This window comes from Populus alba, chromosome 17 (genome assembly GCF_005239225.2).
Source record: "Populus alba chromosome 17, ASM523922v2, whole genome shotgun sequence".
In the NCBI taxonomy this organism is placed as follows: Eukaryota; Viridiplantae; Streptophyta; class Magnoliopsida; order Malpighiales; family Salicaceae; genus Populus; species Populus alba.
This window is the reverse complement of record NC_133300.1, coordinates 18,854,378-18,881,445: the sequence shown is the minus strand read 5'-3', so window position 1 is coordinate 18,881,445 and position 27,068 is coordinate 18,854,378. Positions and strand designations below refer to the sequence as shown.

Sequence of the window (27,068 nt, the reverse complement as noted above, 5' to 3'; positions counted from 1 at the left end):
TATTTTAATATTGATGAATTTTTGAATTTTTGCATTGCAAAATCCAATGTTGCGAGAGTGGAGGAGAGCATGAGCTTCTTGCTGGATTGCAGTTCATGATGGCCACTAATTCTACCTTTGAAGCTTTTTTTTGATATATAAAGGTTGATTTGAAAATTTGCTATTTTTTTCTAAGAAAATCTAGGTAATTATTAAATAGTATGAACAAAATAAAAATAAAACAAAAACCAGCTTTACCTGGAAAAAATAAAATATTTAAAGTCTGATTGAATTACATAATATTACAAATCTAGGATGCTATGTGCATAGCATCTTTATTCGAAGACTATCTTACAAAGTAAAAAATTACTTCTTCCAAATTTTATTTGCGTCTAATAATTTAATTTTCAATAATAAAACAACAAATGAATAGTCAAATTATTTATTAATCATGTCTTGGAGTGGTAGCTTTAATTTCCAACAGCTGACTTAGCGTCGCGAAGATGCTTTTCCCTCGAGAGTAATTTAGCCAACCTACACCAACAAAACAAAAACTTAATAAATAAATAAATAAAAGAATAATCAAGATGAAACAAGGAGTCTTATTCATTCATTTATACTTTCTGAGAGCCTCTTCATTGGTCATCTTATTGATGGGTTCAAAGACACCAGTAGCCAAATTCACCCTTGAAACTTGCTTCTTCAACAATTCCTCGCCCACTTTCACAAGATTCTCCAAGTTCTCTTTCGTGGCAACATCCACAGATGAAAGCGTTCCAGTCAATGTGTCATCCTGCATTAATTTTTTCACAAGTAGTATAAGGTTAGATTTCCCCACTTTGCTTCATGAATAAATATATATATTGGATAACATGATCAAGAAGCACCTGAATTCGAAGATAATTTTCTTCACAGTTAAGGGCTTGAAAAACAGTGGAAATATGAAAATCAACCATGTCAGCACTAGCTTGTGTGAAAACATCCACTAATGGAGTAGAATGATCACTAGTCAACCATCCCAAGATACCCCATTTAGCTGCTTCTTCTGCATCGTACTTTTCTTCTGATTTTGCTGTACCAGTGCCCAGGGACAGGACTAGAAAGCGGCCATATTCCATTGGGTTCATGCGGTAGGAGTCAGGTCCCTCCGATTGATTGCTTTTTGAAACTTCACTGATGGCAACTAAAGTCTGATCAAATTCCAAAAAGAAATGAATGATATAAGATTCTTTAGTTATACAAGCTCAAGATGCGTTTGAAGATTGATAAATCATAAACATACTGGATTGTTTGCTGCCACACCACCATCAATAAGATTGAATTCTCTAACTTTGCCTGATGGATCTTTGGTTTCAAAATAATAGGCAGGGAGATAAGTTGGAGCAGCTGAAGTTCCAATGCAGATATCGGACAAAAGGGCATCCGTTGATGGGTTATTCTTCACATTATAGCTAGAAAAGATAGTTGGCTGGAGGCGCTTGATGTCAAAAGTTGGGATCACAATATTTGTCAATGTCTGGTGCAACTCTGTATGTCCCAACTTTTCCTTGACAATGCTATGCAAGAATTTCCCATCATATTTTGGCCCTCTCAATGTCTTGACAAGATTTGCAGCAGAGGCAAACGGAGAGCTATTAGCACACGATAGTTAAATTAGTATCTTCATGGATAAAAATCAGTTGTAATGCAATAATTCACCGTCAGAATTAATCATCACCTGTCTTGAGGAAATATTTTAGGGCAGTTCTCAAGGTAGAAGTCATTGATGTCTTTAGCAGCAAACAAAGGGCGGTTTTGCTTATTCGGTGCAGCTAGCATAGCCGTCACGAGGCCGCCAGTGCTAGTCCCTGAAATCACATCAAAGTAGTCTGCAAGCCTTGCATCTGCACCATCCAGCTTCTGTAAATTTGAACAAAAAGAAACTACTCAATGATACATACAGGAGATAAAACTTTTAGTGCGTGAAAAATAAACTAACATTACATTTCTACATATATACACAGATGCATGTAAAACTAGTAAGTGTTAACCTTACTTCAGGCATTCAACTTAATTTATTTTTTTGTTTTAGTATATATGATGATGAAAAAGAAAGCAATATCTTGCATGCCTACTTGACATGCATTAGTATACGTGCTGAAAGAGCACGATTTTCTTGTCTACCTGAAGCTCAGACTCTAGAAAGGCAAGGATAGTTCCTGGTATAATTCCTCTTATTCCACCTCCATCGATGCTAAGAATGGTGATTTGGTTTACATGTGTTGGAGGTTGAGGAGGTGATGATGGAGTTTGAATGTTCGCCATATGATAAACAAATGCTAAAATGTAGAGAGTCCTAGAAGTAGAAGATAGAGTTGAGAGGGTTTAGCTTAAACTTTCGGAGAGCTTGAGAGATAGCTTGTACTCAAATGTATTCAAGTGTTAAAACCTTGCAATCTCTCAAAGGAGATGTGGAGGTATTTATAGACTTCTGTCCTTCATGATTTTTTTCTTTGAGTTTTTTAAAAATTCCTAAGAATTTACTTACCAAAATATTTGACCATTTTGAAGTTTCTTGGATGGGGAACAAATTTGAATGGATCCAAGTTTTTCTGTACTTATCGCTACACATTTCTTAGCTGACACGATTCAAGTTGGACAACTTAATTACAAATTGGGTCAAAGGATAAAATTAAATTGAAGGATGGCAATCAGTGAGAATTGTAGGTTTTTTAGGAAGTGAGGAGTTATGACACGAGAAGTAATCAATTACATTAAGTGGGATTTTGCAGAAGTTAGCAACAAGAGAAGAGACAACTTCATGGATGGAAAAGTCATCGAGGCAAAGTTATCGATGTATAATTTTGAAAAGGAAACGTTTCAGTGCAATAATCCAATTATTCCGAGATATATTAGCTTTTAATTTATACCTTCCTGCAATCTAAAACAGGACACGAACGGCCTTAAAAAAGGTTCATATGTTAAAATCATGTGTTTATTAACGGATAATAGTGTTAATAAATATATTCTTAGGATAGTTTTGAAGGGTGCATGTGCTAAAATCATGTGTTTATTAACAAATAAAAGTGTTAATAGATATGTTCTTGGGACAATTTTGAATATAAAAAGAAATGTTATCTTTCTTCTTCTATTTCCATCTCTTGTCTTAGACACAAAAATATAACAAAAAAATCATTTCAATTAAAAAGTTTAAACTATTAGTTGAAACTGCAGGATATGATTTATATTATTTTCTAACACACTATTTCAAGTGAAAACATTTTAGATTTAAACTTACAAAGACATGCATTACGTTGTGTTATTAATTAGAAGAAAGAATTAAAGATGACGAAATTGAAATCATGATTGTTTAGTCATCAAGCTCTAATATTATATTAAAAAATTAATTCAATCAAAAATTTTAAATTATTAGATAATATCTCAAAATATTATTTATATTATTCTCTAATATTCAGATGGAGGGAAAGCTAGTATTTTGGCATCTTAAAATTAAGAAAAGCATATGTATTGTTTAATGTTCTCTCTAATTATTTGAATATAAATTAAGTAAAGATATACAATGCGAACCCAAATTGATAAGATTGGTACTTGAGACATTTATTCGATAAATTAATTATATTTTCTTGATAAATTAATTTATATACACTGACGAAACTTAAATGAGCTTTTGCCCTTGACTAATTGATGTAATTATAATTTGGTGACTATGGGGTTACGCTGCCAAGCTTATCCTAGTTAGTTTAATTTGATTTATTTTTTCTAAATAGACATGTCAATTTTAACAACTTTATAAATATTATTTTTCAATCAGTTTTTATGAATTTTCAGAATCTAATAAATGGATTTTTTTCCCATAGTTTCGAAGTGTAAACTTGGAATCGGAAAAAACAAAAAAACGAGTTTTTTCTTTTGTTATAATTAATTTGAATTCAAGTTTCCAATGGCCTAAGCTTATGATTATGCGTGTAAAAGAGATTCGTTTCCAAGCCAAAGAGAAAAAGGTCCTTGGTGTTAAAGTAATTGAGATCAAATACAAAACGGAGGCTAGAGTTCTGAATAATCTATTTATTATGAATGCATGGTCTTAACCTAAATACAAATAAAGTACATGTAGGTTAAACTGAAAGTACTATTCTACCCTTAATAAATAAGACAACATAAATATTATGTAACATCTCCCCTCAAACTCACGATGCGGCAGCTACAAGCATCGAGAGTTTGCCAACTAGAAAACAAAAACGAGATATGGAATGTGCCTTGGTAAAGAAATCTGCAATCTGCAATGAAGAAGGAACAAAAGGCAAAGTAATGGTTCCATGCTTGAGATGATGACGAGTAAGATGATAATCGATTTCAATGTGCTTAGACCGCTCATGAAAAACCAAGTTGTGAGCAATCTGAATAGAACTCTGGTTGTCACAATACATACGAGTAGGATGGGAAAAGGAAACTCTCATATCAGTAAGTAACCAACGTAACCAAATAATCTCTTTGGTAGTAGATGTCATGGCACGATATTCTGCTTCGGTGAATGATTGAGAAACAATAGATTGTTTCTTGCTCTTCCAAGAAATAAAAGAATCACCTAAAAAGATACAAAACCCGGTAACAGACTTGCGATCTGTGGGATCACTACCATGATCAGCATCAGAGTATGCACGCAACTCCAAGGAAGAGGTGGATGAAAGTAAAAGACTTTGAAAAACTGTACCCCGAAGATATCGCAAAATACGAAGAACAGTTGCCCAGTGAACAGTAGTAGGAGAAGCAACAAACTGACTAACAACATGAACAGCATATGCAATATCTGGACGAGTAATGGTGAGATATACCAAACTCCCAACAATAGTGCGGTATAAAGTAGGATCTATCAAAGGTAAACCATCAGAAGAAGAGTACCTTGCGTTAACCTCAATAGGAGTATCCACAGTCTTGTTATCAGTAAGTCTAGCCCGCTCAAGAATATCTGCAACATATTTCGACTGAGAAAGAAGGTAACCTCTAAGTGAGTATGCTACCTCAATACCCAAGAAATATCTAAGATAACCCAAATCCTTCATCTCAAATCGTCTAGCCAATTCTGTCTTCAAAACTGAAATACCATCAATGTCATCACCAGTAATAATCATGTCATCAACATATAAAGACAGAATGATACGACCTGCATCAGTGCACTTAATAAAAAGAGCAGAATCATGACTGCTAGAAACAAAGCCAAGTGACGAGATCACAATAGAGAATTTCTCAAACCAAGCACGGGGTGCTTGTTTGAGACCATATAATGCTTTCTTAAGCTTACAAACATATCCAGAGTCATGTGAAATACCAGAAGGGGGTGCCATATAAACTTCTTCTTGAAGATTTCCATTCAAGAAGGCATTTTTAACATCAAGTTGAGAAATATGCCATTGACGAATCGAAGCTACAGCAATAAGAGTACGAATAGTAGTCATTTTTGCAACCGGAGCAAATGTCTCCTCATAGTCCATACCATACTGTTGAGAGTATCCTTTGGCAACCAACCTAGCTTTATATCGCTCAATAGACCCATCAGAATTAGTCTTGATCTTATACACCCAACGACAACCAACAACACTCTTACCAGGAGGTAGAGGAACCAGATCCCAAGTATCTGTCTTATGCAAAGCAGAAAGTTCCTCATCTATAGCTTGCTGCCAAAGCGGATCAAGAATTGCCTCTTTATAGGAAGAGGGCTCAACAAGACAATGAATAGAGGCTAAAAAGGAAGTAAATGATGAAGAATAACAAGAATAAGCAAAATCTAGTAGTTTTGTGGACTTATGAATACGGATGGACTGACGTGGAGGTGGATCCACAATCTCAGATGAAGCTTTAGGGGCTGTAGATGAGAATAGAGCTTCAGGTGTGCCAGAGAGTAAAGTACCAGTACCTGCAGAGTTATGAGTACAAATTGATCGAACATGGGGAGAGCTATCATTATCAGAATCCTCAGAAAATGGATCTATACTAATAAGAACAAATTTAGTCAGGCTATGAGTAGTGGATGAAATAGAAAAGAAAGGTATATGCTCAAGGAAGACAACATGACGAGACACATAAAGTTTCTGAGTTATTGGATCAAAACAACGATAACCCTTTTTACCTTCACCATAGCCCAAAAAGACACAAATAGCGGATCGAGAGGATAGCTTACTTCGTTCTACATGAGGACGAAGAACGAAACAAGTACAACCAAAGACTTTAAATGAGGAATAATCAGGGACATACCCATATAACTTTTCAAAAGGAGATAGACCCGAATTATGAGAAGATGGAATTGTATTAATCAAGCTTACAGCAGTAAGAACAACTTCTCCCCAAAACTCACTAGGAACAAAAGCAGACAACAAGAGAGAACGAGCAGTTTTGATAAAGTGCCTATGTTTTCTTTCAGCAACACCATTTTGCTCAGGAGTATCTGTACATGAAGTTTGGTGGATGGTTCCATCTAGGGCAAGCAATTGGAAAAATTTATTAGAAGTGTATTCCCCACCCAAATCACACCTAAAGCATTTATTCACAGTAGAATATTGAGTTTTGATAAAAGCTCGAAAAGCTGCATATATCTCAAAGAATTCAGAACGATGTTTCATTAAATAAACCCAACAATAACGAGTATGATCATCAATAAAAGAGACATAATATCGAGACCCTCCTTTAGTGGCAATAGGAGAAGGTCCCCATACATCAAAATGAATCAAATCAAATGGTGAAGAAGAAACAGAAATACTTCGATTAAAAGGTAAGGCGGAAAATTTTGCCAATTTACATCCACTACAATCAGAAATGTCACAAGTTTTCAAATTTCCTAAAGCTCCTGTGGATGCCAAAAATCTCAAACGAGAAGACGAAACATGACCTAGACGGGAATGCCATAAATAAAAACTAGAAGATGAAATACTCAAACGAAAGGAAGACAAATCAACGGTAGTAGTAGCAGCGGCAACAGCGGCAACTGACACTTTTAACTCATCCAAAATATATAGTCCATTCTCCCTACGACCTGTCTCAATCATCTTCTGAGACTGCAGATCCTGTATACAACAAAAGGAACCAGAAAACATGACTAAATAATCACAAGAATCACATATTTGACCAACAGACGCAAGATTCAATTTGAGTTGTGGAATAAGATAAACATTAGGGAGAGACATGTGAGGTGTGACAACAGAACCAACACCTGCTAAGGGCATTTGAGTGCCATCAGCAGTCATAACAGGAATGGAGGACAAAGGGGATACAGAGGTAAAAGATGAGGAATTTGGAGACATATGATGGGAAGCACCAGAATCCAAGACCCATTCAGAATGTGACATATTTGAGGAACTATGAGGCAACTGACCTATGGAAGAAAAAGCGGACATTGCTTGTGGCTGGAACGAGAGAAACTTCTGAAATTGCTCAGCCAAAATATTAGGATCAGTAATAGAACCTGGGGAAGCTACTACTGCAGTATTGTGGTGTTATGGTTTATAATCCTGAGGTGGTCTATGAGCATTAGATTGTGACTGATTGCCAAACTTCCAAGCTTGATTCTGCTGTCTCAACTTAGGACACTGAGCCTTCCAATGACCTTTCTGCTTACAGAAACTGCACTCATCGAAGCCAACCCTTGTGTAAGGCTTATTCTGATGATTAGAAAATGGCTTAGAAGGCACTGCTAATACTGAAGGATTTGAAGAAGAAAGAATTCCCTTTTCAGAATAAGACTGAAGACGTATTTCTTCAGCCAATAACTCACTAACAACAGAGTCAACAGAAGGCAGTGGAGAACGATGCAGAATTGAACCTCTAAGTCCTTCAAAATCACTGCGAAGTGCTGTTAAAAACTATACCAATCGTTGCTGCTCTCTACGCTCAATATAGGCACCACATGCCTTTAATTCTGCCGATTCTGTAAGAGCCAATTGATCCCAAGATCTGTCATAGGCGGAATAAAACTCTTGGATACTCATATTCTTCTGATGAAGAGCTCGTATGTCATTCTCTAATTGATACTGTTTTGTAAAATTTGATTGTGTGAATAACCTTTGCAGATGATCCCAAACCTCTTTTGTTGTCTCATACTTCGCCAACTGCATCCCTATCGAATGCTCAACAGAATTGTTTGATCCAAGTAATAATCTTTGCATTATTTGCTTCTCATGTATCTATCAAACAGCATCTCCTCCTCAACATTCTTAGGTACATATAAGTCCCACTAACATACCCCCACATCTTCTTACCTTTAAGGAAATTTCTCATCACATAACTCCAATACGAATAATTCTTCTCATCTAACCTCACACTCACAGACTGAGTGAATCATCTCTTTCAATAGCCATGAATCAGCAATCACAAATAACCAGAATGCAAAAAGCAGCGGAAACAAAATACTAAATTGCAGAAACTAAACAAATCTCTTCTTGAAAATTATACGATTACTGCCAAAACACAAAACAAATTTGCAAAAACTGAACGCAAATACCAAATTGCAGATGCTGAAGGGAAGACAAAATACCAAAATAATTGCAAAAACTGTCGAAATACCACAATAATTGCAAAAACTGTCGAAATACCTAATTTTGCAGAAGCGGAAGACAAAATATCACTCCAAAAAATTGGGATTAAGCCTCGTTCCATAAAACCAGCTCTGATATCATGTTAAACTAATTGAGATCAAATACAAAACGGAGGCTAGAGTTCTGAATAATCTGTTTATTATGAATGCATGGTCTTAAACTAAATACAAATAAAGTATATATAGGTTAAACTGAAAGTACTATTCTACCCTTAATAAATAAGACAACATAAATATTATTTAACACGTGGAACCAGAAAAGCAGGCCAAGCTGTATTGCTCGTTTCCAAGCTATATACCATTGAAATCACCTTCTAGGACAGGAGCTCGGATTTTTAGTAGCTTTGTGTCTGAATGAGCCTAGAGAACAAAGGACCAAGCTGCATGATTGTGGAGGACACGTCTGAAGATTCAGTGCAAGCGAACAGCCCGCGAGCGGTGTCCGAATCTAGACAGAAAGTCTGCGAGTGTTTAGTCTTCAAGTCCACGTAACGAGCCAACCTTCCCCTTCGTCATCAGTATATGCAATGGCTGCTTCATGACACGTGTCTTAGCCATGAATATATTAATAATGCATTGAAGGAAAATTAATTTGATTATCACACTTAGAATGTGTGCGTGTGTTTATCAATTTGATCATTGCGACTTTTTCATTATAACACCGTCACTTCCAAGCTTCATTTGTTTGCGTCTGTAGAAACATCTTCCAAATTCCATACATACCATGCCTAAATTTCAATGAAATAACATTAATTATTTGGAATTCAATCCCATATATATATATATATATATATATATATATATATATATATATATATATATATATATATAATCAATTGTATTTGAATCAGAGGAGAGAGTCTATATTATTTTCTATTATTATGTTTTAATCTTAATAAGAATGGGAATATATAATGAATTGATTGAATATTTCTTAAGATCTTCACATTCTCCCAACGACTTTTTGTTTATGAATTAAATTGCAAATTTATGATTCAATCTAACAATACCATTCAAAAAAAGATTAATTTATGTTTTTGTTTGAATAGAATATTAATTTTGACTATTATTCTAATACATCATCATTTTTATATATATATTTTTTTATTAAGGGACACCGCAGCCTCTTACCAATTGAATTTCACGTGTTTTAATATAATGTTTTATTTTATTTTAATCAAAGCATATCAACTCAACGTGATTAGTGACAAGAAAGAGCAACAAATTACTAAAGAAATATTTTCAATACATTGGGGATGAATGGTCGAAGTTGGACCTATATATTGATTGTTAACCCTAAAATCAAATCCGATATGTTGCATCACCTAATTATTCTAAACTACAAGTCAGCCTCAACTGCAAGTCTTTCCATATATATTATTCTTTTCGGTGAACTCGCTTCTGGTTTTCTAATTGCTTGGGCAAGGAAAAGGCAACACCTACGTATGATTCAAATGTCTATATCAACTTTTCCATGCTAACTTACCCAAATGAAAAGAAAAAACAAAAAACAAAAAGTCCCACACGTTTGCTGCAAAAGATTTGAAGGATGCCTCAATCACTTCCCTAGGACCTTCCTCAACCGGCTACATTAAAATTCGGCTTTCGGAATATAAATAATATTAAATAGCCGTAATAAAATAAGTTTATACTAGTTGTATGCGCATGTAAGTTTATCCTAGTTGTATGCGCATGCTATGCTAAGGGGTACCTACATGTTTTCAGAGCTCGGGAAATTCTGTGGCATATTGTTATTAAATCTAAAAGTATAGTTGCTTTGAATTTTGTTTCTTAAGAATACGTTTTTTTTATCAAGCGTATCTCTTATTTATTTTAACCAACATAATATTCTTGATTGGAAGCATTCTTTTTTGCTTAAAAAAATTATAATTGTTAAAATAAGTTAAAAAAAATATCAAATAGTATGTTTATATTTTGTGTGATTGAAAGATAAAAAAAAAAATCATAAATATGATAAAATTATGTTACAAATCTATTTAAACATTTTGATAATCAACAACTGAATTTTCATATATATATTTGTTATCTATAGTTACCCATTTTGGGGCCTACATAAACAAAAAATTTAAAACAACGAAAAAGAGAAATTAAATACAAAAAAATAAAAAATAAAAAAGTGTTGGAAGAATATATATAAGAGTATAACAAAACACCTAAGAAATTATTGAAGATTAGCTAAGGAAGATCAAATATACAAGATAAAAAAAAAAAAAAAAAAAAGTTGACAGTGTATTTTTAACCAATGAAGGCTCTATTAACAAAGAAAAATCAATTTTGAGGAAAATTTAAAATTAAATGTTTAAGGACTCAGTTGGAATTCAAGATTTATTTGAATGTATTAAGGGCTTAATTGCAAGAAAAATTGATTTTTAAAAGTTAATTTAGGTTTTAATTATAGGAAATTAAAGTCCTGGGGTTGAATTGTAATTTTTAGAAGTTAGTTTGGTCGAGGTAAAAAGGTTTAATTGCATAAATATTAAAGTTTAATGAGCAATTAAAAAATTTGATTGAAAAAATCCAAAATTAAGGATCAAACTGGAAAAACCAAGTGAATATAGAGGCTGAAATTGATAAAATCAGAATTCGAGTTATAAAAAAAAAAATTAATGATCAATTAAGGGTTAAAATTCACAAATTTAGAACTATATAAGCTTGGATCTTTCAATAAGGATTTAATCTTGGATTTTCTTTTTAATTTTATCATTATTTGAATTAATTAAAATCTTTAATTTGGCTGCTTTTTACAATTTATAAGTTCTTGTTTCTAAAAATCATGTAATTTTAACTAATTTAACTTTAATTTATAATTTAATTAAGCCATTAATTGACTTTTTAAAATTGATTAGAATTATTAGAAAGACACGTTGTTTTGATAATTTTCTATTTTTTGAAATATATAAAACAATAAGGACAAAAAATTGAGTTATGATAATTTTATTTCAATTTAATCCTCGAAATTGTTTTTACCTAGATTTTTTTTCAATTTTAATTACCCTTTTTACATTATTTACAACGATCAAGTTTTAGTAGCTATTTTTTCAAAACCACTTCAAAGTTCGTAATAATATAGCAATTAGGTTATTTTGATAAAATGGATTTGAGTATTGATGACAATAAATGAATTTAAAAGAATATCTATCTATCTCTCTATCTATGTTATTGAAGACACCTGAAACTTAATCAGGTTGATGAAACGGATTATTCCATGCTTAAAGGATTCAAATCCTAGAGAACATAAATAAGATTTTTTTTTTTAATGAATATACAAATCCATATATGAGTGATTTGTTTAAAAATTGACAGAGGAGAAACTTTTATCAAGTGGTTCTTGTTTTTTCCCTAAGAAACAGTACTGGGTAAATTACTGAATACTATTAAAATAATCAATCCAAGAAATAAAAATCAGCTTTTACTGGAAAAACAAAATTCTGGTTGAATTCTATGATTCATTATTCAAGGTATGAAACAATTACATTTTGTATGTGTTGAAAAAAAAAATCATAAATCTGGATTCCTTTCGCAACAGCTGACTTCGCTGCACGAAAAGGCATCTTTATTTTACAAAGTAAACAATTAAGTACAACTATGTCTACCACTGTTATTTCCAACAGCTGACTTCGCCTGCCGCCGAAGATGCTTCTCCCTCGAGAGTAATTTAGCCAACCTACACCGACAAAACAAAAAACCTTAAGAAATAATAAATAAAAGAATAATCAAGATGAAACAAAGAGTATTATTTCATTCATTTATACTTTCTGAGAGCCTCTTCATTAGTCATCTTATTGACAGGTTCAAAGACTCCAGTAGCCAAATTCACCCTTGAAACTGGCTTCTTCAACAATTCCTCGCCCACTTTCACAAGATTCTCCAAGTTCTCTTTCGTGGCAACATCCACAGATGAAAGTGTTCCGGTCAATGTGTCATCCTGCATTGGTTTTTCACACGTATTATAAAGTTAGATTTCCCCACTTTGCTTCATGAATAAATACATTGGATGACAACATTAGCATGGTAAATAAGCACCTGAATTCGAAGATAATTTTCCTCTGAGTTGAGGGCTTGAAAAACAGTGGAAATATGAAAATCAACCATGTCAGCACTAGCTTGTGTAAACACATCCACTAATGGAGTAGAATTATCACTAGTCAACCATCCTAAGAATACCCCACTTGGCTGCTTCATCTGCGTCATACTTTCCTTCTGATTTTGCTGTACCAGTGCCCAGCGACAGGACTAGAAATCGGCCATATTCCATTGCGTTTATACGGAAAAAGTCAGGACTCTCCCGATTGATTGCTTTTGAAACTTCACTTATGGCAACTAAAGTCTGATCAAATTCCAAAAAAGAAATGAAATATAAGATTCCTTAGGTAAGTAATATTAAGTTATGAATTCAAGATGCTGAGGAAATCATAAACATACTGGATTGTTTGCTGCCACACCACCATCAATAAGATTAAATTCTCTAACTTTGCCTGATGGATCTTTGGTTTCAAAATAATGGGCAGGGAGATAAGTCGGGGCAAGCTGATGTTCCAATGCATATATCGGACAGAAGGGCATCCGTTGATGGGTTATTCTTCACCTTATAGCTAGAAAAGATAGTTGGCTGGAGGCGCTTGATGTCAAAAGTTGGGATCACAATATTTGTCAATGTCTGGTGCAACCGTGTATCTCCCAACTTTTCCTTGACAATACTATGCAAGAAGTTGCCATCATACTTTGGCCCTCTCAAAGTGTTTACCAGATTTGCAACTGAAGAAAATGGAGAGCTATTGGCAGACAGTACTTAAATTAGTATCTTGATAAATAAAAATTAGTTATAATGAAATAATTCATCATCAGCATTACTTATTACCTGTCTTGAGGAAATATTTTAGGGCAGTTCTCAAGGTAGAATTCATTAATGTCTTTAGCTGCGAACAAAGGGCGGTTTTGCTTATTCGGTGCAGCTAGCATAGCCGTCACGAGGCCGCCAGTGCTAGTCCCTGAAATCACATCAAAGTAGTCTGCAAGCCTTGCATCGGCACCATCCAGCTTCTGTAAATTTGAGAAGAAAAACTACTCAGTGATACATGCTGGAGATAAAACTTAAGCAAATACATTAGAGCCCGAAGGAGGCAAAAAAAATAAACCCATAGGGTCAGAGAAAAACAGATACAAAATAAACGAACATTACAATTCTCTATATATACACCGATGCACGTCCAACTATTAAGTGCTAAACTTAGGTCATGCTTTCAACTTAATTTCTTTTTCTGAGCCCAGAAGCACAAGCATGCAAAGATCTTGCATTTCTATTTGACATGCATTAGTATACGTGTTAAAAGAGCCCTGTTTCTTTTCTACCTGAAGCTCAGACTCTAAAAAGGCAAGGATAGTTCCTGGTATAATGCCTCTTATTCCACCTCCATCGATGCTAAGGACAGTGATTTGGTTTCCATGAGCTGGACGTTGAAGAGGAGATCTTGGAGTTTGCATATTAACCATATTGATAAACAAATGCTAAAAATGTAAAGAGGGAATCAAGAGACCTATAAGTGGAAGAATTAGAGAGATTTAGCCTAAACTTTCTGAGAGCTTGGGAGATAGCTAGTATACTCAAATGTAGTTCAGTGTTGAAGGCTTGCAATCTCCCAAGGGGATTGTGGAGTTATTTATAGACTTCTAGTCCTTCATGGTGTTTGGCATTTTCAACAAATTTCTAACATTTTAATCACCAAATTTGACCATTTTGAAGTTTCTTGGACAGGGAGCAATTTTTGAATCGATCTAAATTTTCTTTACTTGTAACTAAACAGTTCTGAGCTGACACGGTTCAAGTTGGACCACTTACAAATTGGAATCCAAAAAGGTACCATTGAAAGTCCCAAATTCACAAATAAAAGAAAGATGACACTAAAATTGGAAATGGTAGGTATTTTGGTGGCGGAAAGTAAACTAAATTAGTTGATGAATACCATCAATGCAATTGGTTGGATTTGAACAAGTTATTTTCCCCAATTTTAGGGTCTTCCTAATGACCAATAAGGTTTAGGTTTATGCATTCTTTGGTTCAAGTAACATGAAATCGTGTACATATGAGATGACTAGCAATCAATGATATAGAAATATTGGGATTTTACAGAACTTATACCTAAAGGCAACCGACGAGTTCATGTCTGAAAAGAACACTGGTTGGTAATATGTACGATTTTCCGAAGGAAATATTGGAGTCCACGATGATGGAGGAGAATCCAGAGATGAATAGCATTTAACTACAACATAACATGTATAAAAATTGAAGAAACACGTGTTGGAAAATGTTGGCAACATGGAAGTTTCGCCTTGACCATGGATAATAGGCTTGAGATAAAACCAGAATGAATAATCTTCAAGAATAGAAAGAAAGACATAGATTCTAGTAACCAGATGCTGTTATTAAGATTGATATAATAACGTACCATAGCTATATAATCTTGAAAGATTGGTTATTAATATTATACGAGGTTTCTTGAATAATTTTAAATTATTTTCGAATATTTCATCTGCTTTGAGGGATCACATGTAGCATGGTTTGGGAAAGTTTTATATCTGATTAATGTTATCCTCGAGTTTTAAATTTTTCAATGATAATAATGCATCTTGTCCTTGTGTTTTTCATGCTAGTAATCTCACCATTTGAATTTTCCAGTTCAAATCCTTGTCAAGGAATAATGATGAAGTTTCCATGCATGAAAATTGTTTGTTATTTCTTACCAAACAAAAGGACACGCGATAGTCAAAATCTTGATTCCCAGCAGCCTCACAGAAGGATAGGGTTCGAGGTCTCAAAGACAGAAACGCTAGCTTACGATATCAAAAGCTGTCAATGGATCAAATCGAAGACTGATTTGTTGGAAATTAATATATCCAAACCACATAACTGCAATGTATATGGCAAGAATATCAACAATATATGGCAACCAAATTGTAACAAAATATATTGTATTTATTGTATTTATTATAGACTGCAAATCAGGGATTATAGACTACAAATTAGGGATTATTACATGTATTTAGAGGACTGAATTCTTCCTTTCAGAATGAATGAAAAGACAGAGAACTTTACATTGAAATCTGATAATTGTGACATGGTAATCAGAGCCGGTTATTCTCTAATCTAGATCTTTTGTTCTTTTCTTAAGTCTATAGACTGAATTCATCAGTATTTGGTGATATGTTTTTTGAGATTCCTAGGATGTCTGGAGAGGCTTTTCTTACTCGATTCAATGGCAAAAAACTATGCCAGTTGGGAGTTTCAGTTTCGTATGTTTGTTAAAGGGAAGGAATTATGGGGGCATCTTGATGGATCTTCACCAGCACAACCGAACCACAGGAGCTGGGTTATATGGACTACCAAGGTTGCAAAATTGTCTCCTGGATACTGGGGTCTGTTGAACCCCAATATGATCAACAATCTTCGATCGTTTGGCACAGGGAAGGAGATTTGGGACTACTTCAGACGCATTTATTCCCAGAACAATTCGGCTAAAAAATTTCAGGTCGAAATGGGTATTGCCAATTACAAACAAGGTAATCTTTCAATTGAACAATTCTATGCTGGATTTCTAAACCTATGGAGTGAATATACTGGCATAATTTACTCTAAAATACCGAAGGATAGTTTAGAAGCACTATACCTTGTTTATGCCGAGAGCCAGAGGGACCAGTTCTTGATGAAGCTCCGGCCAGAATTTGAGGCTGTGAGAGCTAGCTTAATCAACCGAAGTCCAGTACCCACCTTGGATGAATGTTTGGGGGAATTGTTACGAGAAGAACAACGACTCGCCACTCAACACGAGTTGACCCAGGACACTGTCACAGAGATGAATGTGGCTTACATGGCTCAAGGAAGGGGACGACAGAGGGGTGGGAGCGTGCAGTGTTTCAATTGCAAGGAGTTAGGGCACATTGCCAGAAATTGCAGTAAGAAATTCTGCAATTATTGTAAGAAGGAGGGGACATGTAATCAGGGAGTGTCGTCTGCGACCACAGAATCGCCAAGGGTTTACTGTGCAGTCAAAATTGGGGGCTACTTCTATGGCTGTCGCAGCCGTGTCCTCATCGTTGGCACCAGAATCTTCATCGTCGGTGAGCTCTTCGTCGGGCACGATCACTCCCGAGATGGTGCAGCAGATGATCATCTCTGCCTTCTCTGCACTTGGAATTTCTGGTAATAAACTTAACATTTCTTTGGATTTGGCATATAATAAACCGTGGTTAATGGATTCAGCAGCGTCGAATCATATGACCAGCAGTGAAAATGGTTTGTGTAATGTGCGAAAATACATGGGTAATCAACATATACAGGTTGCAAATGGTGATAATCTGCCGATTTTATCAATTGGTAATTTGGGGTCTTATTTCAACAATATTTTTGTGTCACCGAAATTATTAACAAGTTTACTCTCTGTTGGTCAAATGGTAGAAAATAACTGTGAAATTCTCTTTAATCGTCATGGTTGTTGTGTGCAGGATCAAGTGTCGGGGAAGGTGATCGCGAAGGGGCCTAAAGTGGGACGTTTATTTCCAATACAATTTTCTATTCCTAGTATTAATTCTTGTGCTTATTCTACTGTCATTAATAATCCTCATTTTTGGCATAAGAAATTGGGACATCCCAATTCTAATGTATTGACTCATCTTATGAAACATGGATATTGGGGAATAAAAATTCTTTTTCCACAGAAATTTTTGGACTGTAGTTCTTGCAATTGGGTAAAAAAAGCAAAGCATTATCATTTCCTTCATATGGTAGTCGTGCTTCTAAATGTTTTGAAAATTATTCATACTGATGTATGGGGTATAAGTCCTGTTATCTCTCATGCTCAGTATAAATAATTTTGTCACGTTTATTGATGATTTCAGTCGTTTCACTTGGATATATTTTCTCCGATCTAAAGCTGATGTATTCTCAACATTTCAGACTTCCGTAGTATTTGTTGAAAATCAATTTTCTGCTCATATTAAAATACTTCGTTCTGACTCCGGGGGGGAATATGTGTCCAAAGAATTTCAAGAATATCTCAAAAACAAAAGGGATTCTCTCTCAAAGATCTTGTCCTTACACTCCTCAACAAAATGGACTTGCTGAGCCTAAGAATCGTCATCTGTTTAGATGTTGTTCGCACTTTATTAATTGATTCTTCAGTACCTACTCGATTTTGGGTAGAAGCTCTATCCACAGCCGTTCATCTAATCAATCGTTTACCTTCTCAAGTTTCTAAACTTTGCATCTCCATACTCTATTTTATTTGGTGTTCTTCCTGAGTATGATTCTCTCCATGTTTTTGGGTGTGTTTGTTTTGTTCACTTACCATTTACTGAAACGTAATAAACTCTCAGCCCAAGCTGCTCATTGTGCTTTTTCTAGGATATAGTAATTCTCATAAAGGGTTTGTATGTTATGATGCAAATGCTCATAAAATTTGTATCTCTCGAAAATGTGATTTTCTTTGAAAATCAGAATTTTTTTCCCGTCTTGTCCTTCTACAGAATCCACTCCTATCCAGCTTCCTACATTTGATGATGATGGTCCATCTTATATCTTTGAACATTTTAAGCCAAGGAATTGTATAATCAAAGACGTCATCCACCATCTCACTTTGCCCCTTCCGGACACGGAACCGACATCTGATCATTCCACTCAACTAAGACGATCAACTAGAGTTTCACGTGCCCCAAACAGGTATGGATACTCAGCAACCACTATTGATAGTACTTTTGTGCCTAAGACTTATGCGCAGGCTTGTACCCAATAATGCTGGCAACAGGCCATGAAAGAGGAACTTCAGGCTCTTCAGGATAATCACACATGGGATATTGTTTCTTGTCCTACCGGTATTAAACCTATTGGCTGCAAATGGGTATACACTATTAAATTCCAACCTAATGGATCTGTGGAACGATATAAAGCACGGTTGGTGGCTCTTGGAAATTGTCAGGCATATGGTATTAATTATGAGGAGACTTTTGCACCTGTGGCTAAAATGACTACCATACGCACCATTATGGCAATTGCTGCTTCCAAGAGATGGCCACTTCGTCAAATGGATGTAAAAAATGCATTTTTACATGGAGATCTGAAAGAGAATATTTATATGACTCCTCCTCCTGGTATGTTTACTCACCCATCTGATAAAGTCTGCTGGTTGAAACGGTTCCTGTATGGTCTAAAACAGGCACCCCGGGCATGGTTTGAAAAATTTCGCACTACTCTTCTGAAACTTAAATTTATTCAGAGCCAATGTGATTCCTCTCTGTTTCTTCAGCAAACTACTACTGGTATTGTTGCTCTTCTGGTATATGTGGATGATATTATCATTACAGGATCTAACATTCCAATCATTGAGGATTTACAGCGTTCTCTTAACAGTGAGTTTCATATGAAGGATCTGGGACATCTTCACTATTTCCTTGGTCTCCAGGTGCACTCTATGTCTAATGGGATTTCTCTACATCAGCACAAATACACCCAAGAGATTCTTCTCTTGGGCGGTCTTGAATCAGGGAATAGCGTTCTTACACCTCTTGAGCTTAATTTAAAGCTTTGTCAGAATGATGGTGACCTGTTACCTGATCCCTCCATATATAGGCAATTGGTGGGCAGTTTGAATTATCTAACCATTACTCGGCCAGATATTTCTTTTGCAGTACAACAAGTCAGTCAGTTTCTATAGGCTCCTCGTCAACCTCATTTAGCTGTTGTTCGAAGAATTCTTCGCTATCTTAAAGGCACATCTGGGCGAGGATTATTTTTTCCTGCTGATAATTCATTACAATTAACAGGTTATAGTGATGCAGATTGGGCAGGGTGCATGGATACACGTCGATCTGTTACTGGGTGGTGTATGTTTCTTGGAAATGCTTTAATTTCATGGAAAAGCAAAAAGCAAGACCGAATCTCAAAATCTTCCACAGAATCTGAGTATCGAGCTATGTCCTCCGCATGTTCTGAAATTGTGTGGCTCCAGGGTTTGCTACGTGAACTTGGTTTTCCTCAGCACACTCCTACACCTCTTCATGCTGATAACACAAGTGCTATTCAGATTGCTACTAATCCTGTGTTTCATGAACGCACCAAACATATTGAAGTCGATTGTCACTATATTCGTGAAGCTCTTGATCATAATATTCTTACACTACCTCATATTTCCACCGAGCATCAGACCGTTGATGTCTTTACGAAGGCCTTGTCTCGGCCTCGACATCAACTCATGATTGACAAATTGATGCTTCTTGATTGACCAGCATCAATTTGAGGGGGGATGTCAATGTATATGGCAAGAATATCAACAATATATGGCAACCAAATTGTAACAGAATATATTGTATTTATTGTATTTATTATAGACTACAAATCAGGGATTATAGACTACAAATTAGGGATTATTACATGTATTTAGAGGACTGAATTCTTCCTTTCAGAATGAATGAAAAGACAGAGAACTTTACATTGAAATCTGATAATTGTGACACAAGATTGGCCAATCGTCATCCCTGTACAATACGCATGCAGTTGCATTAAAAATTCAGCAAATAAAAGAGCTCAGAACTAGGAAAGTGGTAATTAATTAATGAAGAAATCCAAATCTAACTCACCCACGAAACTCTACATTTTATAATGGTAGTTGAATTAGTGGCCGCTCTACTTTTCTAATGGTATTGCCCTAAGATCATGACTGTCCTGAACAAGAGCAAGCAAAAATTAGTTTTGTCCCAAATTTCCTCTCTTGTGGAGGTGGAGCATTTCAATGGCTAGAGAAGTTTCTGCAAGTTCTTCTTCTGTTTTAGCCTTCCTTCCTCTTCACGCAGTATTTTTAATAGATAAATAGAGAAAGTAGTTCATAGGAAACATAAACTATTATTTATAACTCCAAGGGAGAATTATTTAGCATTCCACGAAGCCATGGTGAGAGAATACACTACACCAGATTATGGGCTTAAACTGTGTAGATCCTTTGGCAACTTATACATTCCTTATTGGGCCAAGCACCAGATAATCTAAAAATAATAATAATATATAATTACACCATTGGATTATCATGTTAACCTCTCTTTGTAGATAGTCCCTAAAAATCTTGGAGGTAAGAGATTTTTTTTTTTAGATAGGTAACACTAGCTCACTCAAAAGCATCTATGTAAGGAAACTAATTCAAATATCATAAAAAAAAATAATAACAAAAATTCACTATCATTTCAACATAACAAATTAAAAAATATTTTTTGGGAAGTAGATGAGATGATATGTCATCATCATATGCATCTTTTTTCTTAATAAGAAATAAGAGGAAAACAACTTAAAGAAGAAAAAAAACCAATGGCCCATTGGGCCATCACGCCTGTTATTTATTATTATTATTTTATTTTATATTTTAATATTTATTTTTATTGAAATTTTGCATTAATTTTTTTATTTCATCTTCCAATCTCTAGTTCTGTGAGTTCTTATTTTTATTATAATGTAATTAAATAAAAACTAATATTTAAAAATATATTAAACCCACTAAAATTTATAATTTAGATGCGGATGAATGAAAAAAAAAAAGAGAGAGAGGAATGTGGGTATGTGACAGCTAGCAATTATGTACACCAGGACTACAGATAATTTTCGTGTTTTCATAAATTGTCAAGAATGACGGGAAGGAGATTGTTTTTTGAGATATGCAAACTGCTTGCACCATTTTAAAGAAGGTCTGGTATTTCCAATTCTGAATATTTCGAGTCTTTTGCTTTATTTATTTCTGATCATTCCCCTTCAACTATGTAAAGTGAAGAGACATGATGCTTTAATTTAATTTGGAAAATTAATGATTGTTCAATTAATTACTCTTCGGTTTCATTTCTCAAGAGGTTTCCACTTTCCCTCTTTCGTTGTTTTGGCTCGAACACACACAAACATATGGGAGAAGAAGACATGGTTGATGGGATAGATAATTTTTTCTCTCCCTTTTTTTGGTTCGCCGAGAAACATATGGGTAACGAAATATAAAGGCTCAAAAATAGTGTTGGGCAACCCGAAAGACTAGAAATAAAGCGTTGGGACTAGGTTTTCATTTTAACCCAATTTCTTAAGTTCTCGTTTATGATTTTACTTTAATACTAGAGTTCAGTGGTAGAGCCTAAAGCCTGAATCAACTTAGCTTCGAAGCATGAAATTCAGTCATATGCGAGGTGCAGAACGGGTAACAAAGTCATCTCCCGTCTGAAAATAAGTTTCGAACTATTTCTCGAACAGTGTCTTCAGGTTGTAAGGCTTGACGATTTTACGACTCCCATCCCACATTAGCTTTGCAAATTGAAAGTTGGCCTTTTCGGTTGGATGAATTCCATCAAAGAAGAAATTGATATGGTTAATTTGAAGGTGAAGAAGAAGATAGGATAAGAGAAGAATATTGAAGAAGAATAATTCTATATCTTTTACTGAATTCTTCAGGCTATATATAGATATAGCATTACAGATAGGAAATGAAATAACAAACATAACTACCGAATAGGAATGCTGAAAATTAGAACAGAATAACTGACTCAACAGACAATTGACTAAATAAAGGAATTAGACTAAGTCTTCCACTTTGCCACTACACGTCGTGGTCTCTGCTAATCCTGTTGCCATCACACAACTGCACATCGTGGTTTTACATGCCCTTCACAACTGCACATCGTGGCTCTGCTTCTCTGTAATGCCTGCATGTCGTGGTCTGCTAATGTGTGCCATTACGTGCATGTGAAGTGGCGAAACAGAACATATCATTCCCTACCCCTTAAAGAACCTTGTCCACAAGGGAAAAGTCAGGATAGGACTTGGAAAAACGCCACTCATTTTCCCAAGTAGCATCTTCTGCTGGTGCCCCAACTCATTTCACCAAAATTTCAGATTTAGGACGATAGTTACCTTTGTGTATCACACGCCGATCTAAGATAACTTCAGGTTGGGGAAGAACCACGGATGTAACCGAGACAGGGGGAAGGTCCGGAGAGGTAGGAGTAACTGGACCCAGATGCTTCTGTAATAAACTGACATGAAATACATCATGGATTTGAGAACCCGGAGGTAATGCTAGTTTATAAGCCACCAACCCAACCTTTTCCATCACTTTGTAGGGACCAAAGAAACGCGGGGCGAGTTTAAGAGAAGCTCGAAAAGCCACAGAAGTCTGCCGATAGGGCTGAAGTTTTAAATACACATAATCGCCAACATTGAAGGTTACCTCACGCCGGTGTTGGTCAGCTTGGCATTTCATCCTGTTTTGGGCCATTTGAAGATTATGGCGCAAATCATGCAGAATGGTATCCCTGTCACGTAGATATTCATCAACAGCTTGAACGCGAGAAGTGCCAGGAATATAAGTCAGTAAGGTGGGAGGAGGAATGCCATAAACAGCTTCAAAGGGGGTCATCTTTGTGGAGGAATGGATTGAAGTATTATAACTGAATTCAGCCCAGGGAATCCATTCAACCCATTTGCATGGCTGGTCTCCTGCAAAGCAACGTAGATATTGTTCCAGCGTTCGATTGACAACTTCGGTTTGGCCATCCGTTTGGGGATGGTAACTGGAACTCATACATAATTTGGTTCCCTGCAGATTGAATAGTGTGCGCCAAAAAAGCACTGATAAAAACCTTGTCCCGATCGCTCACTATGGAATTTGGTATCCCATGTAGACGAACCACATTAGCAACGAATTCCTTGGCCACACTGACAGCAGAAAATGGGTGTTTCAAGGCAACGAAGTGAGCATATTTGGTTAATCTGTCAACTACGACCATGATAACAGTATAACCATTGGAAGATGGTAACCCTTCAACAAAATCCATGGAGACATCAGTCCAGATTTGAGCAGGAATGGGAAGAGGTTGAAGCAATCCTGCCGGCTGCATGCAATCTGTTTTATACCGCTGGCAGACATCACACTGTTGCAAGAATTCCTTCACATGCTGCCTCATATGAGACCAAAAAAAACTCTGTCTGATGCGAGATAGAGTCTTATGAAATCCAAAGTGTCCTCCTACAGGTGATGAATGACAATCACCTAGAATCTTTGGAATCAATGGAGAGCTGGGGCTTAAATAAATTTTGTTATGCTTGAACCAAACGCCATCGCGAAGGAGCAACTGATGTCCGGATTGAGATGGTTGATGTTTGTGTGCTAAGTCCGCATAAAAAGAGTCTTGCTGGATTTCTTTCTGAAGCAGTGGCCACCAATCTGCATGTGGTTGAGAAATGGAGATAAACTGGAATTCAATGACACGTGATAATGAATCAGCACCTTGATTTTCAGGCCCACGTTTATACTCAATTTTGTAATCGTAACCCAGCAGTTTCGGCAGCCAACGAGTATGTGCAGGTGTCGTAATTCGTTGCTCCAGGAGGTATTTGAGGCTTTTGTGATCCGTGCGAACTATAAAAGGTTTGCCCAACAGGTATGGACGCCACTTCTTGATTGCCTTAACGATCGCCAACATTTCTTTTTCGTATGTGGACAATAATAAGGATGACCCTTTCAATGCTTCACTAAAATAGGCAATTGGTTGGTTCTGTTGAAGCAAATGGCACCAAGTCCTATTCCACTAGCATCACACTCAATGACGAACTGCTGAGTAAAATCAGGAAGGCGTAAGACTGGCGGGGATGTCAGTGCTTCCTTCAACTGTTGGAAGGCCTTCTCTGCTGCCTGGTTCCACTGAAATCCATCCTTGCCTAAAAGACAATTTAAAGGTGCTGCTATGCCCCCAAAATGACGGATAAATTTGCGGTAGTAACCTGCCAAACCAAGAAATCCACGCACCCCTTTTGCTGTTGTTGGTGGTGGCCAGTCGACGACGGCTTGGATTTTGGCGGGATCAACCGCTACTCCCTGCTCAGAAATGATGTGGCCCAAGTAGCTGACACGTAAAACCCCGAATTGACACTTGGACATTTTGGCAAATAAATTGTTAGCTGATAAAATCTGTAGAACAGTTTGCAGATGAGTGAGATGATCCGTCCATGATCTTGAATATAGTAGAATGTCATAAAAAAAAACCAAGATAAAGTGTCGAAGGTAGGGTCGAAAGAGATCATTCATGAGGCTTTGAAATGTTGAGGGCGCATTGGTGAGACCAAATGGCATCACAATAAATTCATAATGCCCTTCATGAGTTCTGAAGGCTGTTTTATGAATGTCAGCATCATGCACGCGGATTTGATGATATCCCGAACGCAAATCCAATTTAGAATAAAATTTGGCGCCATGCAACTCGTCTAATAATTCATCAATTACTGGAATTGGATACTTATCTTTCACCGTGATGTCATTGAGTGCCCGATAATCTACACAAAATCGCCATGCACCATCAGCCTTCTTCACTAATAGAACTGGGGAGGAAAACGGATTGTGGTTGGGTCTGATTAAACCAGATTGTAGAAGCTCCTTAACCATTTTCTCTATTTCAGTCTTCTGATAATAAGGATATCGATATGGCCTCACAGTGACTGGTCCGGCTGTAGGAAGCAATGGGATGTGATGGTCATGTGACCGTTGTGGAGGTAAGCTGGTCGGGTTTTCAAAAACCTGAGAAAATTGAGATAGAAGTTGACTGATCTCAGGCGGATAGGACTGTGGTTCACTGCTGCTGTTGCTGTTGTTGGAAGGAATTATTTGGAAGAACAATCCCAAACCTTGCAATCCATTTAGCTCCTTATCTGTCAAGGCTTCAATGTCGTTTCTCCCTAATCCCTGAAATGTGTGAGAAATACCTGCAAGCTTGAAATTCATGGTAAGTTGCTTGTAATCAGTCTCGACTGGACCGAGAGTTGCAAGCCATTGCACTCCCAATACCAACTGGCATGCTGCAACTGGAAGGATGTAGTAATCTGTGGTGACAGGATGGCCTTGAATGATGAGAGTGAGTGCCTGACATTGCCCCGCACATTTGATCTTTTCCCTGTTAGCCACCATAACTTGTAATTGCTTTCCCTGAGTTACTGGTAATACGAATCTGGAGACCAAGGCTTGATCAATAAAATTGTGAGTGCTACCTCCATCTATCAGCACTGTTACATTCTTGCTCTTTAACTTGCCAGGGACGCGTAGAGTCTGTGGATGTTCGGTTCCTGTATTTGCATGAAAAGAAATTTCAGGTAGAAATTCAGAGGGTTCCAGATCAGGTTGGTTGATCTCCACGTCTTCGATCTCCGTCTGAGGTGAATCTTCAATCATAAACAGTTATGGTCTGGCACAACGATGTCCTGGAACGAACTTCTCGTCACAGTAATAACATAATCCTTTCTCTCGTCGCTCTCGTGCCTCTTGATTGGTGATTCTCCGGAAGTTTGCTGGTGGATTATTAGAACCTTGGTTATGTCGCTGACTTGGTGGGGGTCCTAGCACCCCAGCCACTGGATTGGAAGAGGATTTTGCTGCTGCATAAGTTGGCTGGAAACGGATTGGTTGAGTTGATCTCCTTTGCAGCTGGTTGCGTTCCTCAATTAGTCGGGCCACCCCTATTGTATCAGCCAATGTTACTGGCTGTTTGATCTTCACATCTATGCGAATATCATCCCTGAGTCCTGCAATAAAACAACCTACTAAGAATTTCTCAGGCAAGTTGTCCACTCTATGGGAAAGCCTTTCAAAAGCTTCCTGATAGGCTGCAATGGTGGTGGTTTGTTTAAGGCGTGTTAGAGCCTCCGAGGGATCTTCATAGTCGGTTGGACCAAATCGAAGTTGTATAGCATTAGTAAACTCCTCCCATGATAGCGGTCCACGAAATTTCGTCAGCCACCGATGCCATTGTAAGGCGATGCCTTCCAAATGGAATGATGCCAGCTGAACTTGTTGATCCAACACAATATTTTGAAATTCAAAATATTGCCCTGCCTTGTAAATCCATCCCGTTGGGTCATCACCATTAAATTTTGGGAAAGACAATTTGAGGTTGTGATGAGGGTGGTCTTTTGTGGTGTTTGAACGAGAAGTATGGGGTTGTGAGGATTCATCACGAGCAAAGGGGTTTGTTTCAGAGGAGTTATTGTTTGGGTTGCGAGAAGCTCGAAGAGCTTGGAGTTCCGTCAGCACTGCTTGTAAGGCTGCGTTTACCTGATCGAAACTGTTCTCATGTCGTGCCAAGATGTCATTGACATCACTGCGGAATTCTGCATTTGTTTTACCGCAAGTGTCCATGGTTGAAAACCAGGCTCTGATACCACTAATATGGTTAATTTGAAGGTGAAGAAGAAGATAGGATAAGAGAAGAATATTGAAGAAGAATAATTCTATATCTTTTACTGAATTCTTCAGGCTATATATAGATATAGCATTACAGATAGGAAATGAAATAACAAACATAACTACCGAATAGGAATGCTGAAAATTAGAACAGAATAACTGACTCAACAGACAATTGACTAAATAAAGGAATTAGACTAAGTCTTCCACTTTGCCACTACACGTCGTGGTCTCTGCTAATCCTGTTGCCATCACAC

General features: G+C 36.4%; 2 protein-coding genes and 1 pseudogene across 2 annotated transcripts; all 3 read right to left on the bottom strand.

The window, feature by feature from the left end:
- Nucleotides 1-252: 252 nt before the first annotated feature.
- On the bottom strand, nt 253-2,391 carry LOC118037078 (patatin-like protein 2). Its single transcript, XM_035042960.2, has 6 exons — nt 2,143-2,391; nt 1,697-1,878; nt 1,262-1,610; nt 867-1,169; nt 600-772; nt 253-513 (listed from the first exon to the last, which is right to left on the bottom strand). The coding sequence occupies exons 1-6, from the start codon at nt 2,281-2,283 to the stop codon at nt 450-452; spliced, it is 1,212 nt and encodes a 403-aa protein (XP_034898851.1). The 5' UTR covers nt 2,284-2,391; the 3' UTR covers nt 253-449.
- A 9,609-nt stretch (nt 2,392-12,000) lies between these two features.
- Nucleotides 12,001-14,195, bottom strand: LOC118037075 (patatin-like protein 2; annotated as a pseudogene).
- A 9,910-nt stretch (nt 14,196-24,105) lies between these two features.
- Nucleotides 24,106-26,766, bottom strand: LOC118037074 (uncharacterized). Its single transcript, XM_035042958.1, has 2 exons — nt 25,827-26,766; nt 24,106-25,697 (listed from the first exon to the last, which is right to left on the bottom strand). The coding sequence occupies exons 1-2, from the start codon at nt 26,764-26,766 to the stop codon at nt 24,106-24,108; spliced, it is 2,532 nt and encodes an 843-aa protein (XP_034898849.1).
- Nucleotides 26,767-27,068: the final 302 nt, after the last annotated feature.

Coding starts and splice junctions, on each gene's coding strand:
- LOC118037078 (XM_035042960.2), bottom strand. CDS start 2,283: ATGGCGAACATTCAAACTCCATCATCACCTCCTCAACCTCCAACACAT. Junction 1,879..2,142: donor TTCTAGAGTCTGAGCTTCAG/GTAGACAAGAAA, acceptor TCAAATTTACAG/AAGCTGGATGGTGCAGATGC. Junction 514..599: donor AATGAAGAGGCTCTCAGAAA/GTATAAATGAAT, acceptor TTGTTGGTGTAG/GTTGGCTAAATTACTCTCGA.
- LOC118037074 (XM_035042958.1), bottom strand. CDS start 26,766: ATGGACACTTGCGGTAAAACAAATGCAGAATTCCGCAGTGATGTCAAT. Junction 25,698..25,826: donor GAAGTTCGTTCCAGGACATC/GTTGTGCCAGAC, acceptor ATGCAAATACAG/GAACCGAACATCCACAGACT.